This window comes from Moschus berezovskii, chromosome 1 (genome assembly GCF_049115385.1).
Source record: "Moschus berezovskii isolate FMDL1 chromosome 1, NW_MosBer_1.0, whole genome shotgun sequence".
Classification (NCBI taxonomy): Eukaryota; Metazoa; Chordata; class Mammalia; order Artiodactyla; family Moschidae; genus Moschus; species Moschus berezovskii.
The window spans coordinates 163948161-163971156 of record NC_142460.1 but is presented as its reverse complement, the minus strand read 5'-3'; the positions used below and the strand labels follow the sequence as shown (position 1 = coordinate 163971156).

The 22996-nt window shown below is 41.0% G+C and overlaps 1 protein-coding gene across 2 annotated transcripts in view; it reads left to right on the top strand.

Moving 5' to 3' along the window:
• The first annotated feature begins 5193 nt into the window (after positions 1-5193).
• The window catches only part of DSCAM (DS cell adhesion molecule), a 337475-nt gene continuing 319672 nt past the window's right edge, over positions 5194-22996 (top strand). For both annotated transcript variants that reach the window (XM_088828353.1, XM_055420373.2), the window contains exons 1-3: positions 5194-5434; positions 11139-11414; positions 22407-22703. In XM_088828353.1, the coding sequence (XP_088684479.1) occupies positions 5209-5434; positions 11139-11414; positions 22407-22703 (799 nt within the window). In that variant the 5' untranslated portion in view covers positions 5194-5208. The remainder of the gene's footprint in view (positions 5435-11138; positions 11415-22406; positions 22704-22996) is intronic.

Genomic DNA, 22996 nt, shown 5'->3' with positions numbered 1-22996 from the left:
CCGAAATCAAATTGATTATATTCTTTGCAGCCAAAGGTGGAGAAGCTGTATACAGTTAGCAAAAACAAGACCAGGAGCTGACTGTGGCTCAGATCATGAACTCCTTATTGCCAAATTCAGACTGAAATTGAAGAAAGTTAGGGAAAACGGCTAGACCATTCATATATGACCTAAATCAAATCCCTTATGATTATATAGTGGAAGTGAGAAATAGATTTAAGGGACTAGATCTGATAGATAGAGTGCCTGATGAACTCTGGATGGAGCTCCGTTCGTGACATTGTACAGGAGACAGGGACCAAGACCATCCCCATGGAAAAGAAATGCAAAAAAGCAAAATGGCTGTCTGAGGAGGCCTTACAAATAGCTGTGAAAAGAAGAGAAGCGAAAAGCAAAGGAGAAAAGGAAAGATATAAGCATCTGAAGGCAGAGTTCCAAAGAATAGCAAGGAGAGATAAGAAAGCCTTCCTCAGTGATCAATGCAAAGAAATAGAGGAAAACAACAGAACAGGAAAAACAAGAGATCTCTTCAAGAAAATTAGAGATTCCAAGGGAAGATTTCATGCAAAGATGGGCTCGATAAAGGACAGAAATGGTATGGACCTAACAGAAACAGAAGATATTAAGAAGAGGTGGCAAGAATACACAGAAGAACTGTACTAAAAAGATCTTCACGACCAAGATAGTCACGATAATGTGATCACTGACCTAGAGCCAGACATCTTGGAATGTGAGTCAAGTGGGCCTTAGAAAGCATCACTACGAACAAAGCTAGTGGAGGTGATGGAATTCCAGTTGAGCTATTTCAAGTCTTGAAAGATGATGCTGTAAAAGTGCTGCACTCAATATGCCAGCAAATTTGGAAAACTCAGCAGTGGCCACAGCACTGGAAAAGGTCAGTCTTCATTCCAATCCCAAAGAAAGGCAATGACAAAGAATGCTCAAACTACCGCACAATTGCACTCATCTCACATGCTAGTAAAGTCATGCTCAAAATTCTCCAAGCTAGGCTTCAGCAATATGTGAACCGTGAACTCCCAGATGTTCAAGCAGGTTTTAGAAAAGGCAGAGGCACCAGAGATCAAATTGCCAACATCCGCTGGATCATGGAGAAAGCAAGAGAGTTCCAGAAAAACATCTATTTCTGCTTCATTGACTAAGCCAAAGCCTTTGACTGTGTGGATCACAATAAACTGTGGAACATTCTGAAAGAGATGGGAATCCCAGACCACCTGACCTGCCTCTTGAGAAACCTGTGTGCAGGTCAGGAAGCAACAGTCAGTACTGTACACGAACAACAGACTGGTTCCAAATAGGAAAAGGAGTGCGTGTAGGCTGTATATTGTCACCCTGCTTATTTAACTTATATGCAGAGTACATCATGAGGAATGCTGGGCTGGAAGAAGCACAAGCTGGAATCAAGATTGCTGGGAGAAATATCAATAACCTCAGATATGCAGATGACACCACCATTATGGCAGAAAGTGAAGAGGAACTCAAAAGCCTCTTGATGAAAGTGAAAGAGGAGAGTGAAAAGGTTGGCTTGAAGCTCAACATTCAGAAAACAAAGATCATGGCATCTGGTCCCATCACTTCATGGGAAATAGATGGAAAAACAGTGGAGACAGTGTCAGACTTTATTTTTTTGGGCTCCAAAATCACTGCAGATGCTGATTGCAGCCATGAAATTAAAAGACACTTACTCCTTGGAAGGAAAGTTATGACCAACCTAGATAGTATATTAAAAAGCAGAGACATTACTTTGCCAACCAAGGTCCGTCTAGTCAAGGCTATGGTTTTTCCCGTGGTCATGTATGGATGTGAGAGTTGGACTGTGAAGAAGGCTGATCGCCGAATTGATGCTTTTGAACTGTGGTGCTGGAGAAGACTTTTGAGAGTCCCTTGTACTGCAAGGAGATCCAGCCAGTCCATTCTAGAGGAGATCAATCCTGGGTGTTCATTGGAGGGACTGCTGCTAAAGCTGAAACTGCAATACTTTGGCCACCTCATGCGACGAGTTGATTCACTGGAAAAGACTCTGATGCTGGGAAAGGTTGTGGGCGGGAGGAGAAGGGGACGACAGAGAATGAGATGGCTGGATGGCATCACCGACTGTATGGACATCAGTTTGGGTGAACTCCGGGAGTTGGTGATAGACAGGGAGGCCTGGCGTGCTGTGATTCATGGGGTCGCAGAGAGTTGGACACGACTGAGTGACTGAACTGAAACTGAACTGAAACCTTCCCTGGTAGCTCAGACGGTGGAGAATCCACCTCCAATGCAGGAGATGAGTTCAAGACCTGGATTGTGAAGATCTTCTGGAGAAGGAAATGGCGACCCACTCCAGTATTCTTGCCTGTAGAATCCCAATGGACAGAGGAACCTGACGGGCTACAGTCCATGGGGTTGCAAAGAGTCGGACACAACTAAGCGACTAAGGACACAAGCCTATCTTATAAAGATTATTAAAGGGACTTCTCTAAGCAGAAAAGACCACATCTAGAAATATGAAATTTTAGAAAAAGAAAATATGATTGGTAAAGCAAACATATAATAAAGGTGGTTGACCCACAAATTGTAAGGCTAGCAAAAGGCTGAAAGACAAAAGCAGTAAGATCATCTATATCCACAATAAGTTGAGGGCTACACAGAACAGAAAGATGTAAAATATAAACTCAAAATACTAAAATGGAAGCAAGCAAAAATGGAGAGTTTTTAGAATGCGTTCAAACTTAAGAGATCATCAAATTAAAATAATCAAGTATATATATATATATATACATACACACATATATAAATCTATATACAAGCCAAAATACATTTATATACAAGCCAAAAATCTATACTGGGTACACAAGAAAAGAAAAATGAATCCAGACATAATGCTAAAGATAGTCATCAAATCATAAGTGAAGAGAGCAGAAAAAGCAAAAAGAAAACTATGAAAACCAGAAAACAATGAACAAAATAGCAGTAACTACATATCTGCCAATAATTACTTTAAATGTAAATGGACTAATGCTCTAATCAAAAGGTATACAGTGGCTGATTGGATTAAGAAAATAAAACACATATATGCTGCCAACAAGAGACTCACTTCAAATCTAAAGACACACACAGACTGAAAGTTAGGGGATGGAAACAGGTATTTGGTCAAATGGAAACAAAAAGAAGGTTGGTGTAGCAATACTTGCATCAGAAATGTAGACTTTAAAACAAAGACTTCTGTATTTTGTTAAAATACAAGAAAGAATATTACATGATGATAAAGGGATCAATCTGAAAGGAAAATATAGCAGAAAATATGCATCCAACATAGAAATACTTGAATAAAGAGAATACTAGCAGACGTAATGGGAAATATTGACAGCAACACAATTATAGTAGCAGATTTTAATGTCCTATTTACATCAATGAACAGATCATTCAAAAAGAAAATCAATAAGGAAGCATTTACTGAATGAAACTTTAGACAAAATGAACTAGATAAATAGATAAATCAATTCCTGATGCCCATTTCCGGTCAAATTCAATCCCAGCTGCAGGCAACTACTAGTCTATTGTCTGTCTCTATAAATTTGTGTTTTCTGTGTGTTTTGTATAAATCAAATTCGGTGATATGTGGCTTTGTATCTGGCTTCTTTCATTTAGCCTAATCTTTTGATTCATCCTTATTGTAACATGTTCATTCATATAGTAACATGTATCTTTTGTATTGCTGATTACTATGTATGTATGTTCACATTTTGCTTATCCAGCTACTAAAATGGCAACCCACTCCAGTGTTCTTGCCTGGAGAATCCCAGGGACGGGGGAGTCTGGTGGGCTTCCGTCTAAGGGGTCACACAGAGTCAGACACGACTGAACTGACTTAGCAGCAACAGCAGCAAACTATGGTCCTATTGTTTAGTATGAACTATTTCAACTTTTTGGCTTTCATGAATAATCCTGCTATGAAAATTTGTGAAAAAGTGTTTGAGTGAACATGGTTTTTCCTTTGTGTAGGGTGGATTCTTACAATGGAGCTTTTGAGCCTTGTGATGAACTGAAGTTTAACATTTTACAAAACTGCCAAAGTGTTTTCCAAAGTGGTTGCCCCATTTTACTTTCAAGTCAACAACTCATGAAAGTTCTACTTTCTTCTCCACATCCTCACAAGCACTTGCTGCTATGGGGGTCTTTATTTTAGGCATCCTAGTAAGTGTGAAGTAGTATCTCACTGTGGTTTTAATTTGCATTACCCTAGTGGCTGGACTTCCCAGGTGGCCCTGTAGCAAAGAATCCACATGCCAATGCAGGAGACACGTGTTTGATCCTTGGGTGGAGAAGAACCCCTGGAGAAGAAAATGGCAATCCACTCTAGTATTCTTGCCTGGGAAATCCCATGGACAGAGGAAACTGGTGGAATACAAAACATGAAATCCCAAAGGAATCAGATACAACTTAGAAACTAAAAAACAACAGCAGCCGTAGTGGCTAACAATACTGAACATTTTTCCATGTGCTTATCGATCATTTGTACATCTTCTTTGGTGATGTATCAGCTTCAACCTTTTGAAAATTTTGAGAGCGAGGAAAGTATATAAATAGGGCTTTCTTTCTGTTCATATATATGCATATGTGTGTGTGTGTGTGTGTGTGCATATATGGGCTTCCCTGGTGGTTCAGTTCAGTTCAGTCACTCAGTTGTGTCAGACTCTTTGCAACCCCATGGACTGTAGAATGCCAGGCTTCCCTGTCCATCACCAACTCCCGGAGTTTACTCAAACTCCTATCCATCACGTAGGTGATGCCATCCAACCATCTCATCCTCTGTCATCCCCTTCTCCTCCCGCCTTCAATCTTTCCCAGCATCAGGGTCTTTGCCAATGAGTCGGTTCTTAGCATCAGGTGGCTGGTGGCTCAGATGGTAAAGAAGCTGTCTGCAATGCAAGAGACCTGGGTTTGATCCCTGGATCGAAAGATCCCCTGGAGAAGGGAATGGCAATTCACTCCAGTATTATTGTCTGGAGAATTCCATGGACAGCGGAATCTTAAAGGTGTATTAATAATTGAAATTATACATAAAATTTGAATTATATATGAGGTCCTATGATTCTGAATGACACGTTAACTCCTTCACTACATCTAAGAGTTTTTTCCTTTCCTTCTGCAGACCCAGCGAACTCAGCCCCTTCCATACTGGATGGGTTTGATCATCGCAAAGCCATGGCAGGGCAGCGTGTGGAGCTACCTTGCAAAGCACTTGGGCACCCTGAGCCAGATTACCGCTGGCTGAAAGACAACATGCCCCTGGAACTTTCTGGAAGGTTCCAGAAGACCATGACAGGGCTGCTTATTGAGAACACACGTCCCTCAGACTCAGGCAGCTATGTGTGTGAAGTGTCCAACAGATATGGAACTGCTAAGGTGATAGGCCGCCTGTACGTGAAACGTAAGTTGGATGGTAACTGGCAGTGGTGATGCTGGCTGCCAATGGTGGAGCTCTTGTTACAAGTGACCCCCTGGCTTTCTCTGTAGCTCCCATGAATCCTCACTCCATTTTAGCCCCATTTCACAGATGAGGAGATCAAGTCTTCAAATGCTGGAGGTTACTCCTTGGAAGGAAAGTTATGACCAACCTAGACAGCATATTAAAAAGCAGAGACATTACTTTGTCAACAAAGGTCCGTCTAGTCAAGGCTATGGTTTTTCCAGTGGTCTTGTATAGATGTGAGATTTGGACTATAAAGAAAACTGAGCACAGAAGAATTGATGCTTTTGAACTGTGGTGTTGGAAAAGACTCTTGAGAGTCCCTTGGACTGCAAGGAGATCCAACCAGTCTGTCCTAAAGGAGATCAGTCCTGGGTATTCATTGGAAGGACTGATGTTGAAGCTGAAATTCCAATACTTTGGCCACCTGATGCGAAGAGCTGACTCATTTGAAAAGACCCTGATGCTGGGAAAGAGTGAGGGCAGGAGGAAAAGGGTTCAACAGAGGATGAGATGGTTGGATGGCATCACCGACTTGATGGACACGGGTTTGGGTGAACTTCTAGAGGTGGTGATAGATGGGGAGGCCTGGCGTGCTGCGGTTCATGGGGTTCACAAAGAGTCGGACATGACTGAGCGACTGAACTGAACTGAACACAGCTGGAGAGTCTGGGGCCACAGTATGCAGCTCCAAGATAACATTACCTAGCTGTTGAATTCAGAATGGCCCACCTGTCCGCAAATCAATGGAGGGAGATAAGCAGGGTGGTGCTGTCACACAGACAATGGTGATCAGATCAAAGGAGTTGCCCTTGGCCAGTTGCCAGATTCTGCTTTACATTTCTAAATGGGGCTGTTATCACCTCTCTACAGGACTGAATCTAGAGCTGTAATTATCCGAAAATTGGACTTAGACTCAATATTAGAGATAATTCAGTCCAAGTACGGTGACTATAGCTTCCCTAGGGGTCAGTGGTAAAAAAAGTGAAGTGAAAGTCACTCAGTCATGTCTGACTCTCTGCAATCTCATGGACTATGCAGTCCATGGACTTCTCCAGGTCAGAATCCTGGAGTGGGTAGTCTTTCCCTTCTCCAGGGAATCTTCCCAATCCAGGGATTGAACCCAGGTCTCCCACATTGCAAGTGGATTCTTTACCAGCTGAGCCACCAGGGAAGTCCCAGTAGTAAAAGAACCTGCCTGCAATGCAGGAGAAGGCATTCTATCCCCGGGTTGGGAATACCCCTTGGAGAAGGAAATGGCAACCCACTTCAGTATTCCTGCCTGGGAAATCCCATGGACAGGAGTCTGGTGGGCTACAGTCCATGCAGTCACAAAGAATCAGACACAACTGAGGCAGTAAACAACAACAATGTGATGGATACATCTCATCTCTAACTTATCTGGAATGACCAATGTGAGGAAGATGATGAGAAGGAAGGAAGGTGAAGGCAGACACAGAGGAAGAAGGGGCTTGACTGCAGGGGCACGCTCTCTAATCTAGTTATAAAGCCTTAATTTTACTCATGCTGAAACCAAATCAAACTGATTTTACTCAAGATCGCAGGACCAGAAATGAGTGGTAGAACTTTGGTCAAAATATATGGCTCTTAGTTGCCAGTAGGATAATATATATATATTTGTATACATAAGAATTTGATGAACTAAACAAACTGAATATGAGTCTGGCATTTAAAAGGAAGGCATTTTTCTTATCCTGGCTTTTTTCTAGCCTTATGCCTGTTTATGGAACCGCCTCTTCAATGTCACCATGGATGTAGACAGCTTTAGCACAATACCACCAGCCCAAGTGAGTCCATTTGAAACAAATATCCCAAAGACTGCCTGGAATCACCTGTCCAGACTGAGTCCTCAAATGTCATTCGAATGTGCTTAGGCTGATTTTTCGCTAGAAATGGAGGATAATGTTTGCACAATTATATTTCTATGACTGAAGTGCCTTGTCGATGAAACAAGGAAACATTGGACAGCTAGTGAGATTTACTCCAATGGGAGGTTCAAAATCACTTTTTGTGGCTCCTTGGTTTCTGCTGAATAAAATTTGTATATTAAGATATTGGGGAAAGCATGTCAAGAAAACCTGTAAGGTCACATTTCCCATCCTTTTGCTTCAAAAAAGTCTACTTCCTGTGAAATCTAACTTCCTTCCCCTTACAAGCAGTTCCTTCCCTAAAAGTGCAAGCCATGCTGCTCCCTCCACATAGAAGATGATTTTCAAATACTTGAAGGTCTAAAACTCCCCATCTTTCTAAGTCTAATGCAATTCCTTATTCCCCAGGCATTCCCCATTCCCCTCCTGTTTTCTGCTCAAAGCTCAGAATAGCTTATTGCTTTCTCTGTAAAGACATTTATCCTTGTCTACATTGTAAATGACCCTGATGCTGGGAAACATTGAGGGTAGTAGGAGAAGGGGGCAACAGAAGATGAGATGGTTGGATAGCATCACCGACTCAATGCACATGAGCTTGAGCACACTCTGGGAGATAGTGGAGGACAGGGAAACCTGGTGTGTTGCATTTCATGGGGTTGCAAAGTGTTGGACATGACTGAGCTACTGAACAACAGTAACACATTGTAAAAGTTATCTGTAGGAAAGTGTTAATTCTGAATATGTTTGTTTTCCTGTTTGTATTTGTCAGCCTTGTCTGGAGAAGTTCCAGGTGTGCCTCTGACACTCCCATCCTCTCTTCTGACTGGTCCTTAGTTTGGTCTCTCTTTTCCAGCTGGAAATGATGCTCTTGGAAATTCAGAGCATTCTCCTCTTTTATTTTTCTCTCTCTTTTGTTTTCTAGTTTCAAATTCCTCCCCTCTGAAAACAGCCCTGAATTTGCAGCCTCAGCCTCCTTGGGTGTCAGATGAGCATATTTCCCAATTTTTATATCAAATGCTTAGGAGGAGTATCCCAAACTGCTCTCCACCATCTCTGGCATGTAAATGGCTCCTGTTATCCTAGACTCCTTCTACCCTCAAACCCTCCAAATGCAAGCTTTAAGCCCCAGATCCTCTTTGAGACTTCCCTTTCTAGGTCTAATTCCTGCCAAGTCCTAGAGATTGTATCTCCAGGTCTTTCTCAACTGTGCTCCACACCTCCACCCTGTCCTAAATTGAGTTTTAATTGAGTCACAGCTAGCGACTTCACTTTCACTCTTCACTTTCATGCATTGGAGAAGGAAATGGCAACCCACTCCAGTGTTCTTGCCTGGAGAATCCCAGGGACGGGGAAGCCTGGTGGGCTGCCGTCTATGGGGTTGCACAGAGTCAGACACGACTGAAGCAACTTAGCAGCAGCAGCCGCAGCAGACATCTGCAATGCCTGCTTGCTGACCAATTTTCCCACTGTCGTTTGTACAACACAATACGATCAGTCGATTCTCCTAAAAATGTGTTTGCTCTATTACTTACTGGCTAAAAATTCTAGAAAGCTTTCTTTAGCTCCCTCTGTTGATGTTCAGTTGCCAAGTCGTGTCTGAGTCTTCACGACCCCATGGGCTCCAGCTGCCAGGTGGCCCTATCCCCACCATCTCCAGAAGTTTGCCGAAGTTCATGTCCATTGCACTGAGGCCATCCAGCCATCTCATCCTTTGTTGCCCTCTTCTCCTACTGCCTTCAGTTCCCTCTGATTTGATCCAAAATCTTGAGGTCTTCTATTGGACCCTTTGGTTTACTATCTTCATTCTCGTATTTTTCTTATGCATATAAAAGACTGAACTCTTTAAAGACTTCACAATGTGGTGACTAAGAAATCAGTAGTAACTGAGGCAAATAACTGATATCTACCATTTACCTGTTGTGTGGGTTTGGTTAAATTCATATCTCTGAATAACCCTTTCTTCTTCTGTAAAGTGAAGATAACAGGAAACTTGCAGGACTGTGGGGAGACTGACTTAACTAAGGTAACTATGGAACACGCTAGTTGTACCACAAGTGTCTTTCATTTTCATCTTCACTTATGAGTTTAATGCCATTCTTGGCATGTAAATGTTCAACAAATGCTTATGGCATTGACCTGGGTTCATTCATTGTTGAATGAAGACATAGAAAGTCATGGATGAGAGTTACCACCTGTCCAAAGCAGTTTGCCTCATTTTAAAGAAATAAAAACCTTTCTCATGGCCACACATTCTACAGCAACCTGCTTCCTTGCAGCCCTGTGCTGTTGGCCATGGTTAAGCCACATAGAGGATCAGAGTGAGTCTGTGTGTGTGAGACTGGCCCAGAGGAAACCCATCTGTGCCACGTTGGGATGAGGCAGATAGATTTAAACATTCAAATATATCGGTCCTTGTTGGCTCAGCACATTGCAGTTCTTACTGTCAGTGGGTTGATACTCACATTTACTGAGAAAGGAATCTGACCAACACCAGTCTATCTGCCACACAGTGAAAGAAGGCAAGAAAAAAAGAAAAGCCAGCAGCAGTGAGGGTGTCCCCAAACAAAATGAAATAGCACTGAAATAAGAACATGCAGAGTGTGGCCTTTTGTTTTTAAGGTTCCTTTTTAAAAATTGTTGCAACGTCATTCCACACAAAAGCGTTAGAAAAATAACAGTCTTAACACGAAGCTCACAATTGAATATTTCAACAGAAAATAGTATACATTGTCATTTACATGGTAAAGTAGCTAACTGTTTAAAAGGTATTCTTTCTCAATCCCTCTGCTGCCTTAACTCTGGGAGTATTACAGGTAGAAGGCCTATATAGTGCTATTTACAAGTACCCAATTAAGACCGTAATGTTCAGTTGCTTAGTTGTGTCCAACTCTTTGCAACCTCCTATACTGTAGCGTCGGAGAAGGCAATGGCACCCTACTCCAGTATTCTTGCCTGGAAAATCCCATGGATGGAGGAGCCTGGTGGGCTACAGTCCATGGAGTCGCTAAGAGTCGGACACAACTGAAACGACTTAGCAGCAGCAGCATACTGTAGCATGCCAGGGTTCCCTATCCTTCACTATCTCCCAGAGTTTGCTCAGTCTCTTGTCCATTGAGTCAATGATGCCATCCAGCCATCTCATCCTCTGTTGCCCCCTTCTCCTCCTGCCTTCAATCTTTCCCAGCATCAGGGTCTTTCCTAATAAGTTGGCTGTTCACATCAGGTGGCCAAAGTATTGGAGCTTCAACTTCAGCATCAGTTCTTCCAGTGAATAGTCAGTGTTGATTTCCTTGCAGTCAAAGGGACTCTCAAGAGTCTTCTCCAGCACCACAGTTTGAAAGCATTGATTCTTTGGTGCTCAACCTTCTTTATGGTCCAACTCTCACATTGGTAAATGATTGCTGGAAAAACCATAGCTTTGACTATGGACTTTTGTTGACAAAATGATGTCTCTGCTTTTTAATCTGCTGTTAGGTTTGTCAAAGCTTTTTTTCCAAGGAACAACCGTCTTTTGCTTTCATGTCTGCAGTCACCATCCAAGCAACTACAAAATTAAGACTGTGTTACTTACATAAATCCCATTAACTTAATGGCTCAATTTAATATCTTTGACTATTCGGTGCTCTGTATGAGGGAAAAACCTACCTTGACATATTGTCAAATGGCCAAAAATGCTTGTGAAGATACATTTGCCTTGTCAAAAGTCCATCATGTTGAAATATTCTCTACATGTGTGATGTTTTTACCTTCTTTTTTTCTCTTCCCCGAAACTCCAGAGCCACTGAAAGCTACCATCAGCCCCAGGAAAGTTAAAAGCAGCGTGGGCAGCCAGGTTTCCTTGTCCTGCAGCGTGACTGGAAGTGAGGACCAGGAACTCTCCTGGTACCGAAATGGTGAAATACTCAACCCTGGAAAAAATGTGAGGATCACAGGGATCAACCACGAAAACCTTATAATGGATCACATGGTCCGAAGTGACGGGGGAGCCTACCAGTGCTTTGTGCGCAAGGACAGGCTGTCCGCTCAAGACTTTGTGCAGGTGGTCCTTGAAGGTCAGTGGGCCTCGTTATGGGGTTCAGTCGAAAAAAAGAATCCAAACCCAGAGCACTCAAAAGCAAGAGCAAAGGGTGAAGCAGCTCTCATAACGCAGTTTTAAGATTTCTATCTGATCAGCTAGTAACTCTCCTCTAGGTTTCTAGCTCTGTTGGGCAAATAAAAGATTAATTTCTGATGAAGTAGAATTTTATACTAGAAATTTCTAGCAGAAGTAACATAAGTAATGTGATTTAACATAAAGGCAAGTAACATAACTGTTGCTCATTGAGTGTTTAAAGTTACTTGTCAAGATATGGACCAAAGAGGCTTGAGGCGGATGGTTCGGTGGATAATCCATTGTCCTCTTGACCAGGGTTTCTCAGGAGTGCTTGGTTTGGTGGGCTGCTGTATGCACTGTAGGATACCGAGTGGAGTCTCACCTCTATCTACTAAATGCTCACAATGCCTCCCTCCAATTATAACAAACAAGTGTCCTTTGGGGAGCAAAATAGCTCCCCCACCGCCAATGTTGATAAGCACAACCTTGGATGCAACACTTAGAGCAACATTTCAAACGTAGTGTTTTGTGGACTGTAAAAATGGCATCTGGGCTGTAGAGTTGTCCCAATTTGGGTCCAGAGAGTCACAGATTTAGGTGAATGGAATTTTTGAAGAATTGCCTTGTGTTATCATAATGAGTTTTAGTCCTTTTTTTAACTGCCTACTGTTTACTTACATCTTCAAGCTTATTAATCAGCCAGGGAAAGACACTGTCCAGGTAACATTCAAGCAAGAGACATGTTTATCACCAGATAATTGAACTCGCTTTTATCTGTAAATTTGCATGTCTTGTTGGAAATTGTGCCTTTATATATAATTTAAAATTCATCTGTTATCAACTGATTAAAATAACTACATGACTTTCATATAGCCTAAAGCAGGGGAAAAGAAAATCTGTTTAATATGAAAATAAGTTTAAATATCTCTTGATTAAGGGGCTATTTCTCTTGTTACTTTTCTAACCTTAGCTAATTTTTAAGAAGAAACAGGCTTAGGTTGACATTCTTATTTTGATTCAAGCAGTTCCTTGCAGACAGTGAGCATTTTAAAGCACAGGTGAAAGTAGCTGAAGGCACAGTACTCATATTAAAAGCCTGATGCTGTGTTTCACATAATAATTAAGTGTAGAAAGTAATCAATTTGCACAGAGCCAGTTTGCTAATGGCGATGCCCTGTAGTCCTCACATAGTCACTATTTTTAGATTCTTTGTAGAAAAGGGAGAGATTACCTGTCTAGGCCTTGTTACCTTGGAAACCACCTCGTGTGACCAACAAAACCTAAGGAGCATATTGATAATCCATAATAATGTCAAAAGAGGTGAGGTTATCAGAGAGTGACAGCAAGAAAGATTTCAAAGACACTCCAGTCTCACTGGGAAAATAATGTCTGCTTTCATCTCCAAGAAAGCCTGTCGCTTGAATAAAAAGAGGGGTGAGAGGAGCCCACTGAGCCCACTCACGGATTTATTTGTTGCCTGTCAGTTTCTGTTCAGGACAAGAAGCTTCACTTTTTTTTTTTTTTCATCTGAGATATGACAGTGCTAATGCCATCAAAGAGAGCAGAAATGGAATTATAAACACATACCCAGTAACTGCCTTAAGATGGTGTCTAACTAGACTCATGTTATGATGTAACATCCTGTAACCGCTATGGATTAACAGATTATAAAAACTCTCACAATACTATCAACTGATGGCCACTGATATAACGTAGAATTTTGGAATATTTCCTATGAGGACAAAGAAACTGGAAAGGAAGTTTAAAGAAACTGGAACTAATAATTATAGGTTCTAGATCAGAACAGAATACCTAGAAAGTAGAATCATAAAAAAGAAGAATGGGTCTTATTTTTGGAAATTATGGAATAGTGTGTATCAGACTAACCTGTGAGAAGATGAAAATAATGAACTTTGGGAAAAGCAAAATAGTTTACAGACCCTGCAGAAATACCCAAAAGCAGGTAGAAAGAATTTACCCTTGAAAGAAGGGGGAAGCATCAGTCATTTTCTACAAAAATATCACATTTCCCCTGAGGATATTTTCCAGTGCTAGTGGGATGGGGCTTCACAGCTGGTGCTAGTGGTAAAGAATATTTCTGCCAATGTAGGAGACAAAAGAGACAGGGGTTTGATCTCTGGGCCAGGAAGATCCCCTGGAGAAGGAAATGGCAACCCACTCCAGTATTCTTGCCTGGAGAATCCCATGGACTGGGGCCTGGTGGGCTGCTGTCTTTGGGGTCACACAGAGTCGGACACGACTGAAGCGACTTAGCAGCAGCAGAGCACACACACACAGTCTTAATGAGATTTAAATGAATTTTTAAAAATTTATTGTTTTCAACACTCAAAAACCCCATCAATATACATGCCTACATCTATCAAAAATAGTCTTTAAAAGTTAAAGATAAATAAAGATATTTTCAATAAGCAAAAACTTGTGAAGAGCATGATGCTAGAAGTCCTGTATGCTAAGAAACAGTAAATGAAACCATTCGTGATGAAGAAAATAACCTGAATCTGAAAACTCAAATAGAAATAAAGTACATGAAAAATGACAAATATGTTAGTAACTATTTAATAAAACTGTTTTCTCGTTTAATTTTTCTAAATCAGCTCAGTTCAGTCGTTCAGTGTGCGACTCTTTGTGACCCCATGAACCGCAGCATGCCAGGCCTCCCTGTCCATCACCAAATTGAAGAGTCCACCCAAACCCAGTCCACTGAGTCAGTGATGCCATCCAACCATCTCATCCTCTGTCATCCCCTTCTCCTCCTGCCCTCAATCTTTCCCAGCATCCAGGTCTTTTCCAATTAGTCAGCTCTTCACATCAGGTGGCCAAAGTATTGGAGTTTCAGCTTCAACATCAGTCCTTCCAATGAACACCCAAGACTGATCTCCTTTAGAATGGACTGGTTGGATCTCCTTGCAGTCCAAGGGACTCTCAAGAGTCTTCTCTAACACCACAGTTCAAAAGCATCAATTCTTTGGCACTCAACTTTCTTCATAGTCCAACTCTCACATCCATACATGACCACTGGAAAAACCATAGCCTTGACAAGACGGACTTTTGTTGACAAAGTCAATGTCTCCACTTTTTAATATGCTGTCTATGTTGGTCATAACTTTCCTTCCATGGAGTGAGCGTCTTTTAATTTCATGGCTGCCATCACCATCTGCAGTGATTTGGGAGCCCAGAAAAGTAAAGTCAGCCACTGTTTCCCCATTTATTTCCCATGAAGTGATGGGACCAGATGCCATGATCTAGTTTTCTGAATGTTGACCTTTAAGCCAACATTTTCACTCTCCTCTTTCACTTTCATCAAGAGGCTCTTTAGTTCTTCTTCACTTTCTGCCATAAGGGTGGTGTCATCTGCATATCTGAGATTATTGATATTTCTCCCGGCAATCTTGATTTCAGCTTGTGCTTCTTCCAGCCCAGTGTTTCTCATGATGTACTCTGCATATAAATTAAAGAATCACGGTGACAATATACAGCCTTGACATACTCCTTTTCCTATTTGGAACCAGTCTGTTGTTCCATGTCCAGTTCTAATTGTTGCATCCTGACCTGCATACAGGTTTCTCAAGAGGCAGGTTAGGTGGTCTGGTATGCCCATCTCTTTCAGAATTTTCCATAGTTTATTGTGATCCACACAGTCAAAAGCTTTGGCATAGTCAATAGAGTAGAAATAGATGTTTTTCTGAAACTCTCTTTCTTTTTCAATGATCCAATAGATGTTGGCAATTTGATCTCTGGTTCCTCTGCCTTTTCTAAAACCAGCTTGAACATCTAGAAGCTCACGGTTCATGTATTGCTGAAGCATGGCTTCGAGAATTTTAAGCATTACTTTACTAGTGTGTGAGACGAGTGCAATTGTGTGGTAGTTTGAGAATTCTTTGGCATTGCCTTTCTTTGGGATTGGAATGAAAACTGACCTTTTCCAGTCCTGTGGCCACTGCTGAGTGGCATATTGAGTGCCATTCAAATTTGCTGGCATATTGAGTGCAACACTTTCACAGCTTCATCTTTTAGGATCTGAAATAGCTCAACTGGAATTCCATCACCTCCACTGGCTTTGTTTGTAGTGATGCTTCCTAAGGTCCACTTGATTTCACATTCCAGGATGTCTTGCTCTAGGTGAATGATCACACCATCATGATTATCTGGGTCATGAAGATTTTTTTGTACAGTTCTGTGTATTCTTGCCACCTCTACTTAATATCTTCTGCTTCTCTTAGGTCCCTGCCATTTCTGTCCTTTATTGAGCCCATCTTTGCATGAAATGTTCCCTTGGTATCTCTAATTTTCTTGAAGAGATCTCTAGTCTTTCCCATTCTATTGTTTTCCTCTATTTCTTTGCATTGATCACTGGGGAAGGCTTTCTTTTCTCTCCTTGCTATTCTTTGGAACTCTGCATTCAAATGGGTATATCTTTCCTTTTCTCCTTTGCTTTTTGCTTCCCTTCTTTTCACAGCTATTTGTATGGCCTCCTCAGATAGCCATTTTGCTTTTTTGCATTTCTTTTTCTTGGGGATGATCTTGATTCCTGTCTCCTTTACAATGTCACAAACCTCCATCCATAGTTCATCAGATACTCTCTCTGTCAGATCTAGTCCCTTAAATCTGTTTCTCACTTCTAGTATAGTCATAAGAGATTTGATTTAGGTCATACCTGAATGGTCTAGTGGTTTTCTCCACTTTCTTCAATTTCAGTCTGTATTTGGCAATAAGAAGTTCATGATCTGAGCCACAGTCAGTTCCCATTCTTGTTTTTGCTGACTGTATAGCGCTTCTCCATCTTTGACTGCAAAGAATATATTGAATCTGATTTCAGTATCAGCCATATGGTGATGTCCATGTGTAGAGTCTTCTCTTGTGTTGTTGGAAGAGGGTGTTTGCTATGACCAGTGCGTTCTCTTGGCAGAACTCTATTAGTCTTTGACCTGCTTCATTCTGTACTCCAAGGCCAAATTTTCCTGTTATTCCAGGTGTTTCTTGACTTCGTACTTTTGCATTTTTCTAAATAACAATTGACAAATTATAACATTATATCATTGTATTATAGTTTTTAGCATACATAAAATTATACAAGGACCGAATGTAAATTAAATTTTTGAGATTATCTGTTGTAAGTTTCCTCCATTTTACCTGAATAATTGTAATTTTAACTTCTCATAGGTAATTAAAACTATAAAATTTGCATATACACTCTCATATTAATATACATGTGATGAAAATGAAAAGGCAAATATGAAATGAGAGAAAATATTTAGTACATACATTTGTATATAATGTATATTATATATATACATTTGTCTGACAAACATTATGTGTAATTTAATCTTACCTGAAAGCGAAAGTGTTGGTCGCTCGGTTGTGTCCAACTCTGTGACCCCATGGACTGTTGACTGTCAGGCTCCTCTGTCCGTAGGATTTTCCAGGCAAGAATTACTGGAATGGGTTGCCATTTCCTTCTCCAAGGGATCTTGCCAACCCAGGGACTGAACTCGGGTCTCCTTCATTGCAGGCAGAATCTTTACTGTCTGAACCATCAGGGATGTAATCTGACCTATATATATGTAAAAGAAAATTTGTACCGACTTGTATATATGTATGTATATTCATCATATTCTGTTTATATGTATATATTATATATATACATGTATTCAGTAGACATAAAGAACTGCTACCAATCAATACCAAAGAGGAATCAGTTCAGTTCAGTCGCTCAGTCGTGTCCGACTCTCCGCGACCCCATGAATCACAGCACGCCACGCCTCCCTGTCCATCACCAACACCCAGAGTACACTCAAACTCATGTCCACAGAGTCAGTGATGCCATCCAGCCATCTCATTCTCTGTCGTCCCCTTCTCCTCCCGCCCCCAACCTTTACCAGCATCAGAGTCTTTTCCAGTGAGTCAACTCGTCGCATGAGGTGGCCAAAGTATTGCAGTTTCAGCTTTAGCATCAGTCCCTCCAATGAACAACCAGGATTGATCTCCTTTAGAATGGACTGGTTGGATCTCCTTGCGGTACAAGGGACTCTGACCACGGGAAAAACCATTGCCTTGACTAGACGGACCTTGGTTGGCAAAGTAATGTCTCTGCTTTTTAATATGCTGTCTAGGTTGGTCATAACTTTCCTTCCAAGGAGCAAGCGTCTTTTAATTTCATGGCTGCAATCAGCATCCACAGTGATTTTGGAGCCCCAAAAAATAAAGTCTGACACTGTTTCCACTGTTTTTCCATCTATTTCCCATGAAGTGATGGGACCAGATAGTGTAACATAAAAATGGGAAAAAAAATTTGAACAGACATTTCATGACTGGAAATACACAAACGGCCAATAAACACATGAAAAAACAATAGTACTTCCATAGCGTTTGTCAAATAATGCAAAATCTGTATCTAATCACAAGGAAATATCAAACTGGGTTTGAACAACTGGCTACAAAGTACTTCTTCCAAAATGTCAAAGTCAAGAAGCTGAGTAGAAATTGAAGAATGTTACAGATTAAAAGAGACTAATGTGATGCCGCAAATAAATGTAAGGTATGATAATGGAAATAGATGGAAAAACCGTGGAAACAGTGTCAGACTTTATTTTTTGGGCTCCAAAATCACTGCGGATGCTGATTGCAGCCAGGAAATTAAAAGATGCTTACTCCTTGGAAGGAAAGTTATGACCAACCTTGATAATATATTAAAAAGCAGAGACATTACTTTGCCAATAAAGGTCCGTCTAGTTAAGGCTATGGTTTTTCTCGTGGTCATGTATGGATGTGAGAGTTGGACTGTGAAGAAAGCTGATTGCCGAAGAATTGATGCTTTTGAACTGTGGTGCTGGAGAAGACTCTTGAGAGTCCCTTGTACCGCAAGGAGATCCAACCAGTCCATTCTAAAGGAGATCAATCCTGGGTGTTCATTGGAAGGACTGATGCTAAAGCTGAAACTGCAATACTTTGGCCACCTCATGCGACGAGTTGACTCACTGGAAAAGACTCTGATGCTGGGAAAGGTTGGGGGCGGGAGGAGAAGGGGATGACAGAGAATGAGATGGCTGGATGGCATCACCGACTCTGTGGACATGAGTTTGAGTGAACTCCGGGTGTTGGTGATGGACAGGGAGACCTGGTGTGCTGTGATTCATGGGGTCGTGGAGAGTCGGACACGACTGAGTGACTGAACTGAACTGAACTGAATGATAATGGTTGGGCAGGGGAAAAATAGCTGTAAGAGACATAAATGGTCAATGGACAGACTCTGCATTAGATAACACTACGGTTCCAAAGTTGCAGCTCCTAATTTTACTAACTGTACTCTGGTTATGACAGAGTACATGTAGGGCACACACAACATGATTTGAAGCCAAGAACAGGCTGAAGTAATGCATGGTGATAGAAATCAGAAGAGTGATGTGGTGGGTATAGACTGCTTGAAAGAACCCCTTGCAACATGGTGGGGGGGGTTGATAGAAATAATTCTTATCTTCTTCATTTTGTGCTTACATAGGTGTATTTATGTAACAAAACTCATTCTGTTGGTATGCTTAAGATCTATACATTTAGCTGTGGGTAAACTTTATCTATAAAAATAAAAGCATAAGTGAAGAAAACTCTCCCAAATAGATTTTAAAATAAGACTTGATCATCGATACAATATTGTAAAGTAAAAATAAAATAAATAAATAAATAAAACTATTTGCTTAGTATTTACATTGTACTAGGTATTATAAGTAATTGAAAGATGATTTAAAAAGAGGCTGTGTATAGGTTATATACAAATATGACACCATTTTATATAAGGGATTTGAGCATCTTTGGATTTTGGTATCTGCCAGGGGGTTCTGGCATCAATTTATAGAATATGTGTCATATGTGATATATATATATATATATATATATATATATATATATACGATAATAAAGCATCAACATGAAAAAAAAAAAAGACTTGAGAGTTCAATGCTTACTGTAAAAATCAGTGAAAAGAAATTTATAGCTAAACACATCCTGACAAAATATGTTGAGTTATAAGGTCAAATAAAATAACCTAACATTCTCAAGCATCGACAATTGGTCATAATGAAAGAATTATGATCAGAATGACATCTAACTTCTCTGTAAATTAAATGTAGAGCACGTTGAAGTCATGTCTGCAGGGTTCTCAGGGCTAAAGTGCAGATTTTCTGTTTTAATATTATGAAATTATTTTTGTCATCTTTGATAGTGAAAGAGAGATGTTTGTAATCTAAGAATCTGACCCTGAAAAAAGTATACTTGAAAGCCTTCTCCAGCCTCCAAAACATGAGCTGGAATGAAGTTAAGATTCAGCAATTCACAAATGAAAACATGGTACAACACTTACCTTTGGTAATGGAATTGCAAGATAGCTTTAGATTTTTTTTTCTGTTTTTTTTTAAATTTATTTATTTTTTATTGAAGGATAATTGCTTTATAGAATTTTGCTGTTTTCTGTCAAACCTCAACATGAATCAGCCATAGGTATACATATATGCCCTCCCTTTTGTTTCTAACTTTTCTTTTGCTTATCTATACTTTCAAATTTTTCAGCAATGAATACATGTAATTTTTATAATTCAAGTTAAAAAATAAAAAAACAAAGAATCTGTTAATCATTATCTTTCAATTTGCACCAATTAAAAAAAAATCTCCACCAGCAAGGTTTATTACTAGACACAGAAATCCAGTTGCATTTGATCGTAGTTCTGTAAAAATGATATATTTATGCCTGGAAAAAAAAGTGTCACAATGTTGATTTATATGCCTGAAGCTGGGAGATCTGTTGGTAACTTTCCATTCTTTTGACTTTCACACATTTTTCTCTAGTATATGTTTCTTCCTAATGTGTATGTGCTCAGTCGTATAGCTGTGTCTGACTCCTTTTGACCCCATAGACTATAGCTGCCAGGCTTCTCTGGTCATGGAATTTTCCAGGCAAGAATCCTGGAGTGTGTTGCCATTTCCTCCTCCAGGGGATCTTCCCGACCCAGGGATTGAACCTGTGTCTCTTGCGTCTCCTCCATTAGCAACAGATTCTTTACCACTAGTGCCACCTGGGACGCCCTGTATCACTCTAACAGAGACCTAATATACATTTTTAAAAAATGCATTTGTTGTTACTAGAATATAACTGTGGAGAAGGCAATGGCAACCCCGTCCAGTACTCCTGCCTGGAAAATCCCATGGACGGAGGAGCCTGGCAGGCTACAGTCCATGAGGTTCCTAAGAGTCGGACATGACTGATTGACTTCACTTTCACTTTTCGCTTTCATGCACTGGAGAAGGAAATGGCAACCCACTCCAGTGTTCTTGCCTGGAGAATCCCAGGGACGGGGGAGCCTGGTGGGCTGCTATCTATGGGGTCGCACAGAGTTGGACACGACTGAAGTGACGCAGCAGCAGCAGCGGCATATAACTTTGGGCTTCTCTGGTAGCTCAGCTGGTAAAAAGCTGCCTGCAATGCAGGAGACCTGGGTTCAATACCTGGGCTGGAAAGATCCCTTGGAGGAGGGCATGACATCCCACTCCAGTATTCTTGCTTGGAGAATCCCCATGGACAGAGGAGCCTGGCAGGCTACAGCCCATGGGCTCGCAAAGAGTCATACACAACTGAGCAACTAAGCACAGCACAGCACATAGCATATAACATTAAGGAGATATTTTAATACATGATTTAAAAAATAATGGAATATGAAAATTTGGTCTTTGTAAAAAACATTGGAAACTTCTGTGGAAATATTCCGAAGATTAATCTCCTTGTTTTCCTGGGACGGTCTTGAGTTGTGTCTGTTCTAGTATCAATTTTATTCTCAGAAGTATCCCAGATAAATTAATGACTACCTTACTTATAATACTTACAGAATCTAAGCTATGACATAAATAAACTTATTCATGAAGCAGCAACAGACTCACAGACATAGAGAACAGACTGGTGGTTGCCTCAGGGAAGGAGAGTTGGGGAGGGATGGATTGGGAGTTCAGGATTAGCAGATACAAACTATACATCAGTACATAAAAGGTGGATTCAATTGGCATGAGTTTGAGCAAACTCTGGGAGATAGTGAAAGACAGGGAAGCCTAGTGTGCTGCAGTCCAGGTGGTCGCAAAGGTTTGGACAAGACTGAGTGCCTGAACAACAACAAATAGGATGGATAAACAACGAAGTCCTGCTGTATAGCGCAGGGAACTATACTCAGTACCCTATGATAAGCCACAATGGAAAAGAATCTGAAAAATAACATATGTATGTATAACTGAATCACTTTGCTGTAGAGCAGAAGCTAACAAATCAACTATGCTTCAGTAAAATAAAAATTTTTTTTAAAAGAAAGAAAAGATACTTATGGAGACATTTAATAATACTGAAAGGGTCCAACTTGATTTAGCTTTTACCCATTGTCAGGGCCTTCATGAAAATTCACATGCAGTTATCATTATTTATCATTAAAACTATAAAAGATGGTTCCTTATGAGAAAATGACAGAGAGATAATCAATGCCTTAGTGCTTTCTTCCTCTAAACAGTTCCCCATTGAGCAATCCCTAATTAACCTGGAGGAAGTAGAAAGCTGAATGAGCCATGGAGGTGTGTGAATTTCCTCTGTTTACAACTTTGGGTGGGGCCATAAGAGTTTTGAATTATAAACTTCCTGGGAGATGACGTTCTTTATTTGAACATCTGAGTTGCATGATTATGGCAATCAAGAAATAGAGGAGAGAGAAATTAAAGCTAGCTAAAGTCTGCATTTACTTATCTTGAAACTGAAATGTTGTGCTAAGTGGAACTTAGCTTTATCAATAAAACCAGTCTTTTAAGGGGCGTTTGATAGCCACTCCACCCACTCTCTAATCATCCAATAGACATGCTCAGAAGTCCTTTAATTATGCAGATGTGCCACTTCCCTGTGTGATTTGTCTTCCTGCAGATGGAACTCCCAAAATCATTTCCGCCTTTAGTGAGAAAGTGGTGAGTCCGGCGGAGGCCGTCTCCCTGATGTGCAACGTGAAGGGAACGCCGCTGCCCACAATCACGTGGACCCTGGACGACGACCCCATCCTCAAGGGCGGCAGCCACCGCATCAGCCAGATGATCACTTCGGAGGGCAACGTGGTCAGCTACCTGAACATCTCCAGCTCTCAGGTCCGCGACGGGGGTGTGTATCGCTGCACGGCCAACAACTCGGCGGGCGTCGTCCTCTACCAGGCTCGAATAAACGTAAGAGGTGCTTGTCGAATCAACTCCTCAAAAAACACACATGACTCATTGTAGCGGAGAAGGAGGTTTCTGCATGCACCGAGCCCAGTCTTGGAATGCCAGACCGAATTAATGTCGCTTCGTTGTCTCCTGCCCTCTTGCTTCCCACTGAAGAATGGCAGTGACCGGATCACTGCTGGAAATGGCATTTTGGTTTCCTTAGTCAGCTTGTTCTCTTGTTTTACTCTTAGACTTGTCCTCTGGAGCTTTCTTTTCCTGGTTTATGCTCTGCATGCTCTCTCCTTCCTCCTCTTCTTCTGT